Source organism: Corvus moneduloides, chromosome 1 (genome assembly GCF_009650955.1).
Source record: "Corvus moneduloides isolate bCorMon1 chromosome 1, bCorMon1.pri, whole genome shotgun sequence".
NCBI classification, from domain to species: domain Eukaryota; kingdom Metazoa; phylum Chordata; class Aves; order Passeriformes; family Corvidae; genus Corvus; species Corvus moneduloides.
Genome location: NC_045476.1, coordinates 129059066 through 129079185, shown reverse-complemented (window position 1 = coordinate 129079185; position 20120 = coordinate 129059066). Strand labels below are relative to the sequence as shown.

Sequence of the window (20120 nt, the reverse complement as noted above, 5' to 3'; positions counted from 1 at the left end):
ACTCACTTTTGGATCCTTATTTTTACTATAAAATAGATGGAAACAGGTTTATGAGGAATAGAACCTCCAAGCTCTTTACTTCGGCTGCTTCTTTCGCGAAGTAATTAGTACTAGTAAATCACATTTATTATGTTGGCTTGTTATCTTAAAATAAATTGAAAGCTGTTGTAAACTCAAAATAAAACAGAGGACAAAGAATGGCAGGCTGAACCTGAATGGTCCAATCCTAGTGCAAATGGACATAATAGGTGATAAAATGTACGTGAGTAAAAATGTACTGAGGAAGTCTCTTTTAGTGAAGCTGCTTGCAGGGCAAAGTCTAAGTTTGCTCCCAGCGCCATTCATAGTTTTGCACAATGTTTAACATTGCAGATTCCTATAAAGTCTAAAGTTACCAGACAGAAGTCCCACCTGAACATAATTCCCATTATATAATTGGAATTTCAGGGTAAAGAGCAATCACAGTACCCCAGTTATAAAGTCTTCAGAGTATAAATACTTGGTGTAGAATAAAGACAGTGCAGCACCAACGAGAAACAGAGTCCCAAATGCAGAGCAGTATCTGGAACCAGTGTGCCAAAAGCAGTAAACTCAGGAGCCTCTTAGTCCACTTCTGGAATTGTGTTCATCTCTGTAGGCAGAAAGCGTCTGAGGTCCCATCTCAGGGTTTTCACTGAGGCATATGCCAGGTCATTGTACCTACTATTTCCAGTGTATTACAGGAAACACTTCCTTTCTGGAAATGGAAATAAACTCTTCCAGGCTGTCACAAGCGACAGAGGCATTAGACTGAGTCAGTGCTGAGGAGCACTGCAGAAGATGAAGCCTATACCAGTCATTCTCATAGAAAACCGTGACTTTTTGAGCAACTATTTTGTCTGTGTCCAAATACTTGTGGTAGGGTGATACTCAAGATACGAGGTAACTTTACATCCAAACAAAAACCTTTAAACAAGGTTCCACTGAATTCATGGTACTGTATGAAATGAATGGGGACCTGTTTTTGTAAGAAATCAGTATAAAGCAATCAAAAATCTTAAGATTAGGTCAATACTGAAATAGCAGATTCCTTTATTGTCCCCTGCTTGTTCATCATTGATTTAAAGGAAAATATTGCTTATCCATCAAAAGTTTCTTTTGCCTTTGGATTATTTTCTTAAACACTATTAATCTCATCAAATTGAAAGAAAAAAATTAAATGTTTGCAAAGTATCTTTCCATTTTTTTAAAAGAATCTAAATAAATGAAAATAAGCCCTAGCAATATTGCAACAACATACATGAATTTTGAAGACAACATAAACTGAGGCAGAGGCTTCAAAGTATGCTGACTAGGCTGTGCAGCAGTGGAAAGGGACTAGATGTTTTTGCCTCAGGCTCCCACATGCTCTTCCTAGCACTAGGCTTACCCAGTTCTGTAGCTTCCTCTCCTCACTTCCCAAGATGTCAATGCTGTAGTTTCTCTGCAGACTGCAGCAGTGAGCAGTGTGACTCTGCATCTCTCTGTAAGATACTACTAAGACACCATCTCTCACCTGGTCAATAACCAGGACTGCTTTGTTTGGGTCACAACAATACCTCACTTTAAATTATTATATTCATTGCATTTTAAATAACACTGCCTCCTCACCTGTGTCATAGTTAAATGCAGTATCCATAGTCTCTGTCAGGGATTTTGGAGACATGAGGGTGTTGCTGATTGTCTGTAGAGATTCTATCTATCTGCCTTCATGTGCAATTTTCTGATGCTTCCTTGCATTGAATATACCCATATTTTGTCACCTCATATTCTACCAGATAAGTTGTACCTAAATAAATTCAGATACTTTCTATTGACTATTCACTTTTTTTTTCCTTCTTAATTTTCCATTAGGATTGTTCTATCTGGAGCCCACTGGTTAATACTAAACTTTCACCTAACCTGTAGGAACTGTTTCTTTCTTCTATCTAAATACGGGTCTCTATCACACAGCCTGGGATGCCTCCAGCTTTGTACTCGGAGGACTCATTTTTCCATCTATCTTGTCATTCTCCTATTCCACAAAAGAAGTGTCATTTAAGTGTGTTTTCAGAGCGAAATGGGCCACATTTATTACTTCTACTAACTTTTACTCATAGCATTTCACCTCCTTATTTTAACTTCCTGTTACTGCCCTCACAGCTGCTAAGCTACTTATCCACCTTTAAAGCCTGCTACCATTTTTCTAAAATTACTTGTTCTGAAGAGAAAGCAAAAATTGGAAGCCATTCACTACCACTTATTTAGATAATTTCAGGCAGGCATTTCAGTCCACTTCAAAGGCTCAGGAAAGGTAAACAACTGTAATGGGCTGTAATTACTTGTCTAGGTCATTTTATATTAACTTTCTATCTGTGTAATTTTAATATTAACTACTTTGGTGTACCAACTTCTAAAACATGGCACAAAAATATATTTACTTCTGAGTGTTTAACTGGACAATACCCTTCAAACCTCCCACCTGGTTTTTTTCCTAAGCAAAATCAACATTTTGGTTTTGAATCAGCCTACTGCTTCTTTTTTACCCCCATGGTTCTGGAGATAACCATGAGGTTTGACAAAATTTTAGCAATACTAGAGGGCTCGTACAATTCTCATCAGTAAATGAATGTCCCTTTTAGATGACTGAACTGGTAATCAGCTTCTGGTTAGTTAGAAGTGCAGCTTGTACCTCTAATAGTTGTTACCATATTTGAAACTGCCTTCTTATGTTAAGTAATACAGATGTGAGAGGAATAAGGAAATACAGCAATCATTCATGCATGTTTGCATGACAGATATAATTCTTACACAGTTATCTAAACCATCTAATATTTTAAACCCCTCTGCATGTCTTCTAATCACACAGAAAATATTCTATTTCATTACCTATTTTACTCTCCTTCTGAAGTCTAGATCTAATCCCTTTGCCTCAGCCTCTATGTTTTGTTTGGTAAAACATTTACTGGCACAGCAGCTTACTCAGATATAGATCAACATTAAGTTTCTAATTATCTCATTTTGAGTATATCGCAAGCAGAGTACAACAAAATTACATGTCATGGCCCTCTCTACACTGGCAATTCATTGAATCATTAAGGCTCAGAGGGACCTCAGGATGTCGAGGTCTGTTCTGCTCTAAGTAGGGTCATCCAAGATTCTTAGGGCTTTACCCAACTGAGTCTTGAAATCATCCAAGGTCAGTGAGTCCACAATCTCCCTGGGCAACCTGTTTCAGCAGTTAAGTATCCATATACTGACATTTTTCTCTTCTATATTTTATCAGAATTTAGCCTGTATCAGTTTCTGCCCAGCATCACTCACTCTCCTGCTCTGCACCTCGTAGTAATAGGGTGTGGCTCCTCTCAGGAGCCCCCACTTCAGCACTGGAAGGCTGAGTTCCTTCAGCTGCAACCCATAGGCAGGACTCGTTTATAAATACTGGACAGTCTTAAAAGGGATGTCCCCTGCTCCTAGCTGCTAGACTTGCTGCAGCATAACTTAGTCAATCTCTTTACTATCACAACTTATATCCTGTATACTACTCCATGCATTTAATTTCTTTTTTTTTTTTTTTCTCACAAAGGATTGTAAGAAAACACAAACAGTGTAAGAACAGTGTAAGAAATGTGAAAGGCATGGAAAAGGCAGCACCTCTACTTCTTTACTATCTGCTTATCTCAAAACTGCTCTATCCCATCATATCAAAGTAAATAGATCTGCTCCAGCAGCTGAAGCTTCAGGAAACCTCAACTTACCATTTAACCCACATTCCTGTTCATGAGGTTTTGCCATTTTTAAAGAATTTTTTTTGAAATAGCCTCATGGAAAAAGTAGGATAAGGCTCTATTTTTCTATTCATTCTCCTAGCTGTACTATCACTTCTTCTCGAAATCACTTTCTCATATTTCATTATTTTACTCTTAGTAGACAATATTACACATACACAAGGTATCAGATGTACTAGTTTATTATTGTTTCTGCTGGGAATACTAGTTATTTTGAAATATCCCACTTGTGCAGAAGAATGAGTTACTAAAGCTATAATATTATTCCCCCACCCTGTTACAGTACTTGTCAACTCCAATTTCATTTTGTTAAGTTTCATACTAAAAAATGGCAGTTTTACAGTCTGAGAAAAGACCTTACAATCCAGTTCCTTCCTCTCAATAAAATCATACACCTAATTCTCAGTCTCTTTCTCATACTTACAAATCCACATGGCGAATCTGTGAATCTAAACCCAAATAATTAACTATATATTAACAACTAAGTGATCAGTCTTCTGGAGTAACTAACATTGGTAGTGTCCAAAGTAACATAGACATTTCAGTCTGATTTCCAAAGTAATTAACTCACATTCAGCATTCCCCACTTATCTTCTGCCATTCAGAAACTTGTTAGAGTTTATCAGTATCTCTTGAATAGTCCTTCTACTAATTCTGCATCAATAAACCATAGTGACAATTGTGAATTATACCAATTGCTCAACTGGATGTCAAGTCTCAGCACAAGCTAACCTTACAAGTCAAAATTAAAAGGCTTTTAGTAACTGGTTGTATAGATACTACTTGAGTTTGGTTTTTTTCTCCCTGGTAATCCACTAATATTTATTGGGCACTGATTTTCAGTATAGGCTTTGATGGTGACTGTGTTACTTTATCATATGATTTGCTGCCTAAACATCTTGGAAGATGTAACATCAGCCACCATGTTATCCTGCCACATGGCAAACAACTACCCTGTAGAGGCAAGTTAATTTGAATATCACAAAGCCTTGCCTTGTAACAATGGAAAACCCCATCAAAAGGAAAACGGAGTAGCACACAATTTTTACATCACCTTACCTTTAACTGGAAGTATTTGGGGTAGATGAGGTAGGAAATCCTGAAATCCCAATACACAGACTGTTGGAATGAGCAAGAAGCAATACCTTTCCTGCCCAGAGAAAAGCCAAAAATATTTGGTGTATTCGTTTAATGAAAGGAGACAAGGAATCAGCCCTCAGGGAATATATTTTAATTTAGCTCTGTGTGATTTTCCCATACTATTGGCAGAACAGGTATAATTAATACAAGAATGAACTCATGAGTGATTTAGTGGCAAACAGGTATGTTAAAGAGTATCACCTAAACTGTAAATACATAAAACACTTTACCTAACTTCAAACAACAGGAGAAATACTTACTGTTTCAAGGGAAAGTACCTAAAACTACTCTGTATGAAGTCCCTAAAATGTAACTAGTACCTAGCAACCAAATGCTACATTCCACATCAAAAGACATTTGTTTGAGAGGAGGAGAATGAGATGACAGCAATGTATTAGATACCTGATTTCTCATTACTATGATGGCATGCATGAAATCCTACACACAGCCCCATTCCAGCACTACCAGACTTGGGATCAGCTCCATTACACACTCCACCTGAAACTGAAACAAATTTAACTGACCCACCAAGACACAGAAAGATGTAGAAAACAGTCAAAGCAAAGTATAAAAAATTGACTCTTTCTACTGTCACTGAGTCTTCTGAGCTGCTTGGGCCTTGCACTGTTTTGAGTACAGGTATGTATTTGAACCACACGTTTAGCTTTCATAATTTAGCTTTCACTTTTAAGTAAGAGGTTCAAGCAGACTGAGCCTTTTCAGGGCTTGTCACCTAAACACTGACTCTTTCTTTGAGACTAGGACACAGTTGTATGATTCTCAATTTCTGTAACAACTTGAGGATAGTATTTTTCAAAATACTCTTTGTTCCCTTCCAGAATCTATTCACATGTGGTAGCTGACGTTCTCATGTAAGTGATATCTGTCTACATTGAGATGGAAGATCAACACACCTTCTCCTCCGCATTTCTATTTTTCTTTAACGGCAGAGGAAGGAGTAGTATGAGCCCTCAGTTTAATGCCTAAGTTTTTAGTTTCTCCCAAAATTGTTCTTTAAAGAGTCATTGTGCACACCATGAGAAGCCTGTAAGCTCATGTCTTGACAAGTGCCAATACAATTACACTAAATCAAGTGAAATTAAGCTTCTAATATTAGGAAGTAACAAAATTATATATTTTGATTATGAATGCTTTCTGGTGATCATTTTGCACGGCATACATTATGAATTCTGGAAATAGAAATAAATAATTTCAAATCTAACCCTTAATAGAAGCCACTATTATAAATGAACATCAGCAGAAAAGCAGTAATTAAAATATACTTTAATATACTAGTTAGGAATAAACCACAAATAACCTATGTCTCAAACACATTTGGAGTGCCAAACTCAACTACCAAAACCAAATAAAACAGAAAAAGAAGCAAATACAGTATAAAATATCGAGAAACAATACATAACAAGTTTTGAATCATAATACTTACATAAGTAGACAAGATATTCATAATATTACAATAGAACTGTCTTAGTTTTGGGTCCATCAGATGCAACAAATATTTTTTTTCAGAAATTTCATACACTTTCACTAACTGTACCAGAATGTAAAACATCTATATGCACTATGAAATGTAAATAAACCCCTATTTTCTGTAAACGGCATTAAATTACAGTTTCAACAATTGGAAAGGCTTCACCAACCTGATTAATGCATCAGAAAAACTAAATATGAACAATATGCTGGGGTGTTCTGCAGCACATGGCAACAGAATCTGTTTTCCTACATGGATTTCCAATACCTTCCTCTCAATAAATTCTGGTTTAGAAAGACAGACAGAAAAGCACATTTTTAAGTATTTCATTCATAGTTTTGGCTTGGTTCATTTTGTTACAAGTCATATTTTGTGTTGTTATATATATCAAATTCTGTCCAATATTATAAACAGCACTATGATTCAGGGTGCAAAACCTAAGAAATACTCCTGCAACAAATATATTTTATTTGGGTTTTTTTAGAATTTATATGTGTGATTTTATATATATAAATAAATCTCTCTGGCCAACCATCAAAAGCCTGCTAAATTTTTACTTCACTGAATGTTCTTACTGGCAGTAATTATCGTGAGCAAATTATCTGTATATAAAATAAAGGACAATTTATTCAGAGAAATGGATACTCTAGCAATTCAGAAAAACATGACACTAATCAGCCACATGTTAACAAGAAAAATACCTTTAAGCTCTGCTGTGTTTGGATATAATTTCTTGCCTTCACATCCTTGCCTTACAATACAAATTAAATTCACAAATGTCTCTTTGAATAAGCCCTCTCCCTATCTATTACTCGGATGAACAATCTCCCCTCAGTAGCTGAAAAGAGCCCCAAAGCCAAGGAATTCACTGAAGCAGTTCAAACACCAGCTGTATGGGGATACCCAAAATCCAGTAATCATAATAACTCTCACTCTGCTGTCACCTCCCTGAATTTTCTGGATAGGTCTAGATCAATCCTGTTCTCCCAGCACAAAGACAGTGATTTCAAATGTGTTTAACTGAATAGTAAAGAACCCTCACCAGAGTTCACAGTGTTCCCATGCTCTCTTCTGAACCTCCAAGTGAAGAAATCCTGTCATTTTTTACTAAATTACAAGTTTGATGGTTGTAACTGACGTTTTTCCTACTTGCTTTCCCTGCGTGCTCCAAAAAGAGAATGTGATTGCTCAGGAACTGCCAGCAGTGTAGCACACAGACCAGTCAATCAAGCGGGCCAGAACTCCCCAACCAGCTTGTGAACTCCAACATTCATATTATGAGCTTCAGTGTAAGCTAAAGAATATATGCAGAGTATATGAGGATACAATTGCAGATTACTAATACTGGAGAGTCAGCATCCTGACTAAAACAGATCCAGGCACAAAAGCAGTTACATCCATTGCTGGATTTCCTTAGATATATTGCCACAGAATGATTTGTCCAGTATGTCTAAACTAACCTGAGTGTCCTAAAGAAGTACAAAGTAGTTTGGACATCAATTTATCTAGCATCCTAGGGATATCTCGTTCCTAGGGATGATACAAGATCAGGGCAGGTATGTGAGAGGTTAGCAAATGTGACACCCATCTACAAGAACAGCCAGAAGCATCTGGTGAACTATAGATTTGTCAGCCTGACCTCAGTGCCAGGGAAGGTCATGGAGCAGATCATCTTGAGTGCCATCATACAGCACATGAATGAAAACCTCAAGCCCATGGGGATCAGATTCAGCCAGTATGGGTTTATGAAAGGCATAGTGTCTGCTCGACCAACATGATGTCCTTCTATAACAAGGTGACCTACCTACTGAACAAGAGAAATGTTGTGGATGTTGTCCCCTGGACTACAGTAATTGACACCATTACCCCAGTATTCTCCTGGAAAAACTGGCTGCTCACAGCTTGGATAAGTGCACTTGTTCATTAAATGAAAAACTGACTGGATGACTGGGCCAGAGAAAGATGGGGAATGGAGTTACATCCAGCTGGCAGCTGGTCACCAGTTGTGTTCCCCAGGGCTCAGTATTGGTGCCAGCCCTGTTTAATATCTTTATGAATAATCTGATGAGGGGATCAGGGGCATCCTCAGTCAGTTTGCAGATGACACCAAATTGGGCAGGAGTGTTGATCTGCCAAAGGAAGGCTCTGCAGAGGGATCTGGACAGGCTGGATCGATAGGCCAAGGCCAGTGGTATGTATGAGGTTCAACAAGGCAAAGTGCCAGGTGCTGCCCTGGGGTCACAACAGCCCCACCTAGTGCTACAGGCTGGGTCAGAGTGGCTGGAAAGTTGCCCAGTGGAAAAGGGATTGGGGGTGCTGGTTGATACATGACCGAACATGAAACAGCTGTGTGCCCAAGAAGGCCAATGGCATCCTGTCTTGGATCAAGAATAGAGTGGCCAGCAGGACCAGAGCAGGGATTGTCCCTCTGTACTCAGCACTGGTAAGGCCAGCCTCAAATCCTGTGTTCAGTTTAGGACCCCTCACTAAAAGAAAGACATTAAGGTGCTAGAACATGTCCAGAAAAGGGCAACTGGTGAATGGTCTGGAGCACAAGTCTGATGAGGAGCAGCTGAGGGAAATGTGGTTGTGTAGCCTGGAGAAAAGGAGGCTCAGGGGTGACTTTATCACTTCTACAACTCCCTGAATGGTTGTAGCCAGGTGGGGGTCAGGCTCTTCTCCCATGTAACGAATGACAGGACAAGGATCCAAGTCATGCTAGGGAAGGTTTAGATTGGATATTAGGAAAAATTTCTTCATGAAAGGTTTGTCAAGCATTGGAACGGGATGTCCAGGGAAGTGGCTGAGATGTGTAGATCTGATGCATGAGGACATGGTTTAGTAGTGGACATACACCTTCTCCACTCTTGTTTAGATACAGGTTTAAAAAAAACTTTGGTTTCTTTTACAAACTATAAATGAATGACATTTTAGGCCTCTGCACATCATTATATTTAGTACACTTCTATTCCTTCATAATTAATCATTCTTTTGAACCTTTTTATTAGCTGATGTAACTTATTTCAACTCAAGAGAAGCTAGTATCTCTAGCTATAATTAAGTTTTCTCTCTCCACTTTCCCTTTAGCAGTATGAAGCACATTCAACTTCACTTTCAACCCATTTTATGCTTATCTAACCAGCAGTTGCAACAAGTGTTGCAATATGTGACAAATTAATTTAATATTTTTTTCTAATATTACAAACACAATATTAACCAAGCAATAGAACTTAGCTTATTTATTATCAGTCTCAAAATTTTATTTAACATCAAATACCTCTATTATTAAGCACAGTAAAATGCAAGAGCAGGATTCCATTAGGACTTTAAGCACCAAATTCCTCTTCTTCGAATAACAAGTTAGAGCTTTGCCTATTCTCAGATCAACTAAAATATTCTCACAGATATTTCTGTCTCTTAGCAAAGGGCCACAAGATGAACTGAAATCAATGAACTCCATGAATGACATTAAACAGACCTGCGCATCTCTCTTGCTCAGTGACTTTATATATTTGCAGAAAAAAAAGAAAAACTGAATATGGTATTTGCTGAACTTTTACCTCAGGAAGATACCTAAACCCACACTGGATGGAGTCCGAGTGCTCTTCTAGTGGACATCTGTTACACAGACTGGCACCAGTGCACTACATCTGCCACCGAAAACTTTTCAGTGTATAGCACAGCCAGTCTCTGCGGGCAGAGGAGGCCTCCTGTCTCCCAGGGGTGTCACTGTCTGTGCGTGCCCTACATGGCACATGCCCACTGGTAGTTTTGCTGATTTCTCAGTAGCTTCCAAAAACAGAAGACCAGCAAAAGGGAACATGAGGAGCAATTCACACATCTTTCTCCCACACAATCATTCTACTTAAATCACAACAAAATAGGTTACAGGCCAGAAAACTGTTCTGAAGATGTAGTACAACTCACATCATCTTTCCCAGGGCTTTGTGGCCTCTTTTCTGAAAAATGATGTATTCTAGTCACATAATGGAGGAGGTTTTGTTCATCTGGGAAGTCAATAAAAAGGAACAACTTGTTGCTAGTATTAGTATAATTTATCATGCCTAGAGTCAGTTTCCTGCATGTTGTCAAAGACCTTCAGGAACCAAGGAAATCAGGAACGTCTGTCAAGCCAGAGGAAATGTACTGAAAGCACTGCAGATTGCATACCCTTTCATTAAAGACTCAAAGACTCATTAGAAAAACAGTATAGATATTTAAGGGGTAGACTACCAGACACTTGAGTTACAATCAAATGAGCTTCAGGCAAATGCAATCTCCACTATATTCTATTTATCTCCTCTTGTTATAAAATGTAAACATATTACCAGATAACCTTTCAAGGGTGTTATAATGATTAAAAAATTAACATTTAAAAAGCTCTTGAAGAAAAAAGAAATTCTAAAGATTAGAAGAAGAGTTATTAAAGCAAACAGAACACATCAGGTACCTCCCATAGCAATAATTGAAAAGTTTATTACTACTTGAAGAACATTTCTATCTTTAAAGATTCTGGTTTGTTACTGTATAGAAGGAATTTACAGATAATAAACATGAGGCAAACAATCACTGAACTTTCACTTAAGATTTATACATTATGGGAAAAAAAGCATTATTTTTGTGAAACAAGCTCCAAAGAAAAGAAGAGATGGTTTTACAAGCCCTGATGCTCCAAACACTTCAGTTCAGTTCAGATATAAGATTATTTGCATTGAAATCAGAGAGGCTTTTCAGAATCATACAGACTGGCATATGCATCAATTGAAGGAAATTGGCTTCAATTATCACCACCTTTCACTTCAACCATGGTTTTGTGAGTCAACTTCCTGGGTACCCTTTGGAGTGGTGCTACAGAGTTAGCTATTCCATAGCATCTGTTAACATATGGTAACGTTTTTAGTACCATGAGCACACATAAAGATTGGACAAAACCAAGAAATTGCTGCTTGAGCATTATGACTAAATATCATGGAATCATAGAATCATTTAAGCTGGAAAAGACCATTAAGATTATGAAGTTCAACCAGTGCCCTAGCACTGCCAAGTCTACCACTAAACCATGTCCTTAAGTGACACCATCTACACGTCTTTCAAATACCTCCAGGGCTGGTGACTCAGACACTTCCTTGAGCAGCCTGTTCCAATGCTTGACAAACCTTTCCATGAAGAAATTTTTCCTAATATCTAACCTAAATCTCCCCTGGCATGACTTGTGGCCTTGTCCTATCACATGCAAGAAGACAGAAAACTCCACCTAGTTTCAGAAAGGTGGAGAGTGCAATAAGTTTCCTCTGATCCTCCTTTTCTCCAGGTTAAACAACCTTTGTTCCCTCAGCTGCTCCTCACAGGATTTGTTTTCTATACCATTATTGTGTAAAACAATACAGAATGTCTTTCTTATCTTCCTTACTTGTAAAAACTTTAAGAATGTATATCTAAGTGTGCTACAAAAATCCTTATACTTTTACTCTGTGTATGCTTATGCACAGCAATATACTTAAACAATTATATTCTTAGACTTAAATAATTGATTTTTTAAAACCAAACGAGTCATGCTTTGGTGACCGTACAATCAATATTCACAGCATTTTCAGGGAAAATAACAGTTCAGTCCTCTCCAATGTACATCAGTGAGATACTGAGGGAATAACATAATTTCAAAGTCTCAATAGACTTCAGCCAAATGTGAAAGACAGCTTAAGCACAAACATCATAGAATTCCAAAAGGGCTGCAGAGTTTCTCATAGAACTACTTCAGCTCCTGGTTAGATTTACAAAACACAGTATTTGGCATTATGATGTATAAAAAATGAGCCCCTTGATATAATTTTCAGTCCCAGACCTCAACTGCATGATCCTTTAACATTTACAAACACATGCAAATTTACAGTTCTCAGCTTTTTAAAGTCAGGAAGATCCTTTCCACTATGATGTTATCTGTCACTAATCTATTTCAGACACCTGCTCAACTGAACACACTCAGAAAGTCACCAGCATGGGAACAGCCCTCCTACGCATCTTATCTTACACAAAAAGAGTGATAACTAAAATCGGAATATAGCCCTGTAACATTCTTTTCCTTCTTTGCACATGCATTTCTTTTGAAATGGATAACAATATAATTGTTTCTTTTATTCGGAATATAAAAGAATTCCAGCTAAAACCTTCATTGGCCCACCTAGACAGATGGGTTTTTTTCAAAGAAAATATGTGAAAACTCAGCTTCATTCTTTTAATATCTAAATAAATCAACCAAATTCTGAAAAAGACTCTCTTGAACACACAAAAAGATAGACGTTTGTGGTCTCCATTTAAAGTAGTGCACATTTTAAATCATCTGCTCTAAATAGTAGAATTTTTTTTCCCACAATCCTGACTTAGAAGCATGAAGTTTTGTAATTTTTTAAGAAAGGGCTGAATAAACAAAGAATACTAAACTCTACAGAGAACAAATCAAAGAGCTATATGATACAATGCCCTGGAATTCAGTGACAGCAGAAAGCCATGATTTGAATATAGTTATACTGCATATAAATTGTGTAAAAAGCATCAAAGCAGTTAATGGATTAATGTGGTACATAATAAAAAATAATTAAATCGCAGTATCAAACAGTCACTGACCTGGAAAATATAGCAGTGAAAAATACCTACATTCGCTGATAGAAACTCAAGTTCTTTATATTATCTTCAAAGGAAAACTAGAACACCTGCCCTATGCAACACAGTCACATCCTTAAATTTTGAACAGTTCTGCAGAATAGAGCCTAACCATTACATCGAATATAACACACATACTGTCAGCAAATCGCAAAGTGAGAATTAAAATAAAAGCCAGTTTCTCCAAAGCACAGCACTTTCAACACCAAGATGTGCATACTGAACTTTCTCTCAGTGGTCGTTACTATAACATGGCGATATTATAATCACTACAAGCATGGCTACTCCTCCAATATGTCAGGATTTTGCCTCAGAATCTCACAATCATTTATAAACACCCCACCCAAAATGGAGGTCCTGTTCGTGAACTCCTTTAGTTTTAAGCTGATTTTGTACAAACTTAGCCAGTTTTGATGAACTGCATGATAGAAAGATATTGGAGGTTTTGCATGGCACAAAACTAGAATGTATGCTTACAATCAAGTACTTATTAAAAAACCCCCAAAACACTAGTCTGTACATAGATCATATTCTACCCAAATGTCAAGACACTAGATAATTCCTTTAAGCTGCCTTCCTGGTTCCAGACACCTTTAGGGAGTCAAGTGTCTGGAAGAAACGACCTATACATCTATTGGATACATTTTTCTCACTGTCTCCACAGATATTAATGTAAGATCCTATCTTATAAGATAAATAGTGAGTGATCCAGTCCATTCTCTTCTTTCTTGTAAAAACAATGTATGTATCAAACGTAAAACTACTGGAAAAGAAAAGGAAATTATTTATTAATTCACAATTATGCAGAATAAATTTTTTTTTTTTTTTACCATGAGCACAGTTAAGCACTGGAACAGGCTGCTCGGAGATGTTCTAGAATCTCCATTTTGGAGAAAGCCAAAATCCACTCAGAAGAACCCGCTATGGCTTATTTTTTTGAGGAAAAGGTTGGGCTTGATACCTCCAGCAGTCCCCTCCAAACTCAAATACTCTATGTTTCTCTGAAGACTACAGCAAGGACAACAGAAATATAGAAAGCAAAAAGAGCACCATGTATTTTCCTGATTTTTAGATTAAGGTCTAACCTGAAAAAAAAAATTATGCCAGAATTCATAAACTCAGAATGCTGAGTTATTCTGATATTGTGAATTTTCCATGCTTTGATCCCACATAAATTTCCATAGAGCAGAAACTGTGAAAAAACATTGAAATCCATGACTACCTTTTAAGCATCATACACTGAAACTTTGAAAAATAGCAGAAAAGAGATTATTAAGTAAAATCAGAACTATTATTAATTAAATACAATTAGTAATTCTAGGAAAGGATGGCAGCAGCGAGCATCGAGCCTTCTAGAGTGCAATTTAAGATACAATACAGTCTAGAGGAAAATTACAATCAAATCCTCTGAAGAGGTTACAAATTCACATTACATAAGCTTTGTGTAGCTAGTAAGTCAAAATAAAATCTACTGAAGTTAAAACTGTGATTCTGCTAAGAAAAAGAAGAACCAGATGAAAGATGGGGAAGCTGATTTTGTTCCTTGTACAGAAATACATTCTGCAAGTAGAACTTGGAAGGGATTTATGTAGGAAACCAAATTAATTACTTTAAGCACCTGAAGCATTTGATTTAATGGGATTTTGATGCAGCTGGGAGTTTGTTCACACACATTTATGTCTTCCTTACACTTCTCCTGAAAGTTTCACATTAAACCCTATGAACCTTCACACAGCTGCTGAATACTTTAGCTTCAAACATAGGGAGCAGTTTCTGACTAATCTCTGTTTGATTTTTTATAATAAAAAATTTCAGAAAATACACATAATTTTTTGCAGTTACCCAGTAGTTCCATTGCATCATCTTCATTGTCAATGTCTTCTTCGGTTACAGATGGAGCTGTGCTTTGAGCAGAATCAAAGGAGTCCTGAGAAAGCATGGCAGCCAGCAGTTTCTTATGTTGCTGCTGTTGATGTTTTAATCCTTTGGTCTTTGGCTCCATTTTTAAGCTGTGAGGGAGGAAAGCACAACTTTCTCTTACTGGTGCTCTCTTCAAAGTATGTCACTCATTCCCTGATCATTGGATGTTCTAAAATATTTTGTGTTTTCAGTTTCTACCTAAAAATTTGATTGAATTTGGGAAATTTCCCATTGACTTTATGTGCACTAATCAAGTTTAAATAAGCTACACATATAGAAAACAGGATGTCAATTACTAATCAGTATTGCTAAGGCATTGATGCATAGCAAAAAGCTGACAACAAAGAACTGCTCCCTTGAGTGGTTTTGATACCATTACCCCACAGGATTAAGGGCCTTATATTTATAACAATTTTTCTGATTTGCTGAGTTTTGTCTCTGACCTAAATAACAGAGAACTGGAATTGCACAGAAGTTAGAAGGGTCTAAAGTAGGACTTGCTACAGTTTGCCATTTCTGATTCCTTAAAATATCAACATAAAACAGACAGAAGTTTGGTGCCCCACTTGAGGGGCACCTCATGAGTGACACCTCAGACTGTCCTTACAGTGTTGCAGGAAGGCAGAACTGTTGCAAATATATGATTTGTAGTATAATCAACAATCGTTCATTTCTCCAGCAAAGATAAACACTAATAAGACAAAGTGCACCTTGGAGATGAAGAATGGGCTTTGAGTTTCGGACATCAGGTTATGGATGGGGCCTCTGCAAGCTCTAGCTCATTTCACGCTCGAAGAGACAAGAGTATCATAATAAAAAACACTCAAATTCCTCATTATGTACATACATTATCCCTGGAGGAAGATTCCCAAGAGCCTTGCATCTTCTCAAAATTCCTCCAAGAAATTCTTCATGTAGAAAACTACTAACAGTGACTTGGAAATGAGTTTAATCCTATTTTCACGGTGTTCAAATTTCTGAAAGATGAGCTCAGTACCAGCAGGATTGCCATCAGCACTTTTCTATGGTCTCTTATCACTTATTAATACCTTGCCTTCCTTCCTTACAGCAGCAACAGAGAACAGTGCAAAACCAGTGACAAACACAATCTTTCCACTGTAGCAATCCAGAACATCAAGGGCAAAAAGGTGACCCTTCATCCATTTGAAAAGACATCACTAATACAGCTACCTCAGACTGGCCACATTGTCTTTCCCAGTCATAGTAGTGACACCTGTCCTTTCAGCTGCTCTCTTTTTTTTCCTTTTTTTGAGTTACTGGGCCACGCTTTCAAATAAACGACATGTCTGCTTCCGTTGTTCATCATCACAGGAATGCATGTTTTTCAGGAGGAAATGGTGATTCTGTCACATGACACCAATGGCACTTACTCTACCAATGATTTGTCAATGCCTAATCCCCTGGATATTTATATAGTGTTTCATATATGTAGCATTTCCTTATGTTTAGTGACAGGTAGAACAAAACATACTACCTGGGAATAATGGAACAATTACAGTTTTGACTTTCCTGTTCTTATACTTTTACTGCATATTAAGATTAGTTCTAAGAGTTTGCCGGCTTATCCCATAAATCCTGATAAATAGTGATCAATAACCTATCAATTTTTATTAGAAATGTTGCTAAATAAAATTTAACAAGATAAAATTGGAAACATTGAATGGGAATTTTTCAAATTGCCCCCCTTTCATTTGCCAGGTAAAAACGTAATTTAATTATTTAAGGCCACATTAACTATGAAATACATAAAAATTCTTTACAACTGATAACTTCACTCTTTTGATAGCAAAACTTATACTCTTCCCACTGTTTTTAGATTTACAAGGCATTTGCTACATTAAAACCAAGTTATCATTACCTAGTACTTGTCTCATGCATTTGGTGGGCGGTCAATTCCAAATTCTGCTAATAGCACTTTAATTCACAGGAACACTGAATCAGACCTTGAAGCAACCACCAGTTATTAGTAAACTGCTATTAAATATTCAGATTAATCTTGATCAACTTCTAAACTTCCATATATAGTTGGCATCAATTTTAGTATCACCACTATCTTGAAGTTCTGCAACTTTATGATTCCTTTGCAAGACTGCAAACATGATTTTTATACATGTCTTACAAAAGCTGATGAAATGCTAATGAAGCAAAGAATTATCCCAGACATAAAATCAGTCAACCAAATGTAAATCCATGTGCTGCATGTAATTTAGTAGTTACTGATTTCTACTGAAAATCAGTACTCCCACTTAACGATACATATTTTTCAATAGGCCTTCAGCACTTACTGCACCTAAAAACAGAGATATCAGTATCCCATGAGTCTTTCCTGGCATAAAGTTCCCTATATTCTCCTTATTCACACACCAGGCAACCTGATTTTGTCATGTTACTCAACAAGATTCCTCAAATACTACTCTCAAAGCCATTCATCACATTTTTTAATTATAGCATTAGCTGTGAGGTTTCTCACAGCTTGTACCACCCTCTACAAAGAGAAGAATGTGCTGCTTTGAATCATCTGTTGCTCAGAACTAGACCTCTTTGCTTCCTTCTGGAAATTAGAGATGCTCATTTCTGCTCCTTTCTATTGACAGAGGGGATACAATATCCTCAATTTGCTCTGCAACATGGAACAGATCTTTATTCAGTGCCTTTACTGGACTGCTGAATAAGGAAAAAGAACCCAGGTCTGCACAATCAAGCTGTAGTGCCAGTTGCTGACTCCATTATTTTCCCAGGAACTGCACTGGAGAGACCCAGAGTCCGAGTTGTGTTGGTTCCTGTCAAAGGTCTGGCTGAGGGATTGTTAACTACACGCTGCTACTTCTTTGAAATAGTAGTACTCACAGGTACCCCCACGATAATTTAATTAAATGAACTACTCATGGATAACAAATATTCCCAAGATGTGAGGAAAGTTAATGAATGCAGTCTGTAAGAGCACATCTAGTCACACATTAGTTTCAGTGTGACAGGGAGTTGAATTCCAACATAGAAAGCACCTGGAAGAATGTGAAGTGAAGGAATACCTCAGACCTTTTCAAAGGGAAAGCAGAGAGTTTTTGCCTTCTAAAAAAAGGAAGAAAAAGGTGTCTGCTGCAGTCAAAGTACTTGTTATAACCAAGGAGAAATGCTACAAGGCTAAGGGAGAAACGTAGGTGTTTAAGCCAATTAACAGAGGCAGTGCAGAAGATTTACACTTAAAAAGAAAGACATGAATCCCTTTTAAAGCAAGGCTGTGAGTACTTAACCTACTGTGATAAACATATCTTTAAATCATGGAAAATGGACTCCTTGTATTATAATCTCATTCATGTAGCTGAAGCACAAACTCTTTCAGTCAAGCACAATAAATCTTCAGAAGTTATTTACTGCAAAGAACAAAATTTTCTCTTCGAGAAAGACTTGTTATTAACATCAAAAGGCTGAGATGTGAAATGAAAATGAATTTAGGAAGTCCTGTTAAAAATAACAAAGATATTGCTTCCCTTGTCTATCTCTCCTTTAAATGAGAAAATCAGATTTATCACTAAAGTGTCAAGAAGAGTAATAAATAGCTACTACCAATCCTGGAAAGAGGGAAGGGTATGAAGTATCTGAATGAAGCTACGCATCACAACATTATTACACAATGGACCCCAACCATGTCAAAATACCTAGCTTTACACATGGGAATAAATCCATAGGATTGCAAATGGGTATTAAGTTAATCATCTATAAAAGCATGAGAAGAAAAAAGTCACATATTAATGACTTCTATTTATTCTACATGTGCTCACACTATGGCATGGGTATTAAAAAGCCCTTGCACTCTGCCCTCAGAAATAGAATTTTTGTAACAAAGACAGCTCTGTTTCACAAAATATACATTTTATAGGCCAGATCAAACACCCACCTTCCTCCAGGACTGCTGCTATCCTCACTGTCCCACTGCTCATTTTTATTTCTTGGTATTGGTGGCTGCAACATCTCAGCAGCCAGAGGATCTGCATCATTCTCTTCACGGCCAATCCATTCTCCAATCACACGAGGTCTGAGAAGGGGGGTGTTGAAACCTGCTGTGTCCTGAAGAGAAATAAAAATTTTTAAAAAGAAACAATGCACTGTTTGGTCTCAAACATAGATGTAAATAGAGAAAGAAAAGAAAAAAAAATTTAAAAGTACAAAACCAATACATTACATTATCATTTCAGAAGGCTACAAAATACCCAGAAACAATAATGGACTAATGAAAAGTTTCCCATTAACAAAATTCCAAGAGATATTTGTGTACCCTGATGCCTCAAATGCCTCTTTTTTTTTAATTGCAACTGTAGAAAAATCACTTTTTTTTTTAATAAATGCACAGCTCTTAAAACCTTCAGTGTATCTGTTCTGCTAAGCAACATTATACATTAACTGGTATAAAAAAACCCAACCAAAAGACTGTTGTAGATTAATAGCATCACTCTTATTTGCATTATGAATTTATGCAAAACTAATAAATACATCTGCATTTTGCATTTTAAAAATAACCCTGCTGGGCTTTACATAATGTATCTTCCTATTTTGAAAATGGTATTAACATTTGAATAAAATGCATTTCTGAAACTATTTTTAACCACTTACTGGAGGACAATAAGCTGGACAGGATTACAAGAAGCAAGCAAAATGTAACTGACATATTCAAAACAATAGCAATACCTTGCACCATCATATCAGGAATTTAGATTAAAGAAACAAGTTGTCCTTAAAATTATATGAAAAAGCATTCTGATGTAGTGAGTATCTCTGTTTTCAATTTTACTAGAATGGTTGTAGATAAAGGGTCATGTACAACAGTACAGTCAAACTAAAAAAACACACCTGCATACCAGAAAAAAAAAAAAAAGATATGAAATTGTGGGATAGGAAGAATTATTTTTCTTTAATTAAACTCTTCGTAGGCTAGTAAAGACATTTCAAACACAGTGTGCCTAATTAGGAGAGATATATTCCTAACATTTAACGAGTGAAAATTATAGGAAAGCAAATCCTTGGCTGTTACCTAACTTAGTGCCTCAATAAATATTCCTGCCATAAAAGAATGCTTTCCAAACAAAAAGCATCTGGAAAAAGTACAGCACATT

The 20120-nt window shown here is 36.9% G+C and overlaps 1 protein-coding gene across 5 annotated transcripts in view; it reads right to left on the bottom strand.

Moving 5' to 3' along the window:
- The window catches only part of C1H8orf34 (chromosome 1 C8orf34 homolog), a 152306-nt gene that overhangs the window by 76573 nt on the left and 55613 nt on the right, over positions 1-20120 (bottom strand). For all 5 annotated transcript variants that reach the window (XM_032127158.1, XM_032127125.1, XM_032127134.1 and 2 more), the window contains 2 exons: positions 18908-19077; positions 14914-15080 (listed from right to left, as the gene is read on the bottom strand). In XM_032127158.1, coding sequence (XP_031983049.1) covers positions 14914-15080; positions 18908-19077 — 337 coding nt within the window. The remainder of the gene's footprint in view (positions 1-14913; positions 15081-18907; positions 19078-20120) is intronic.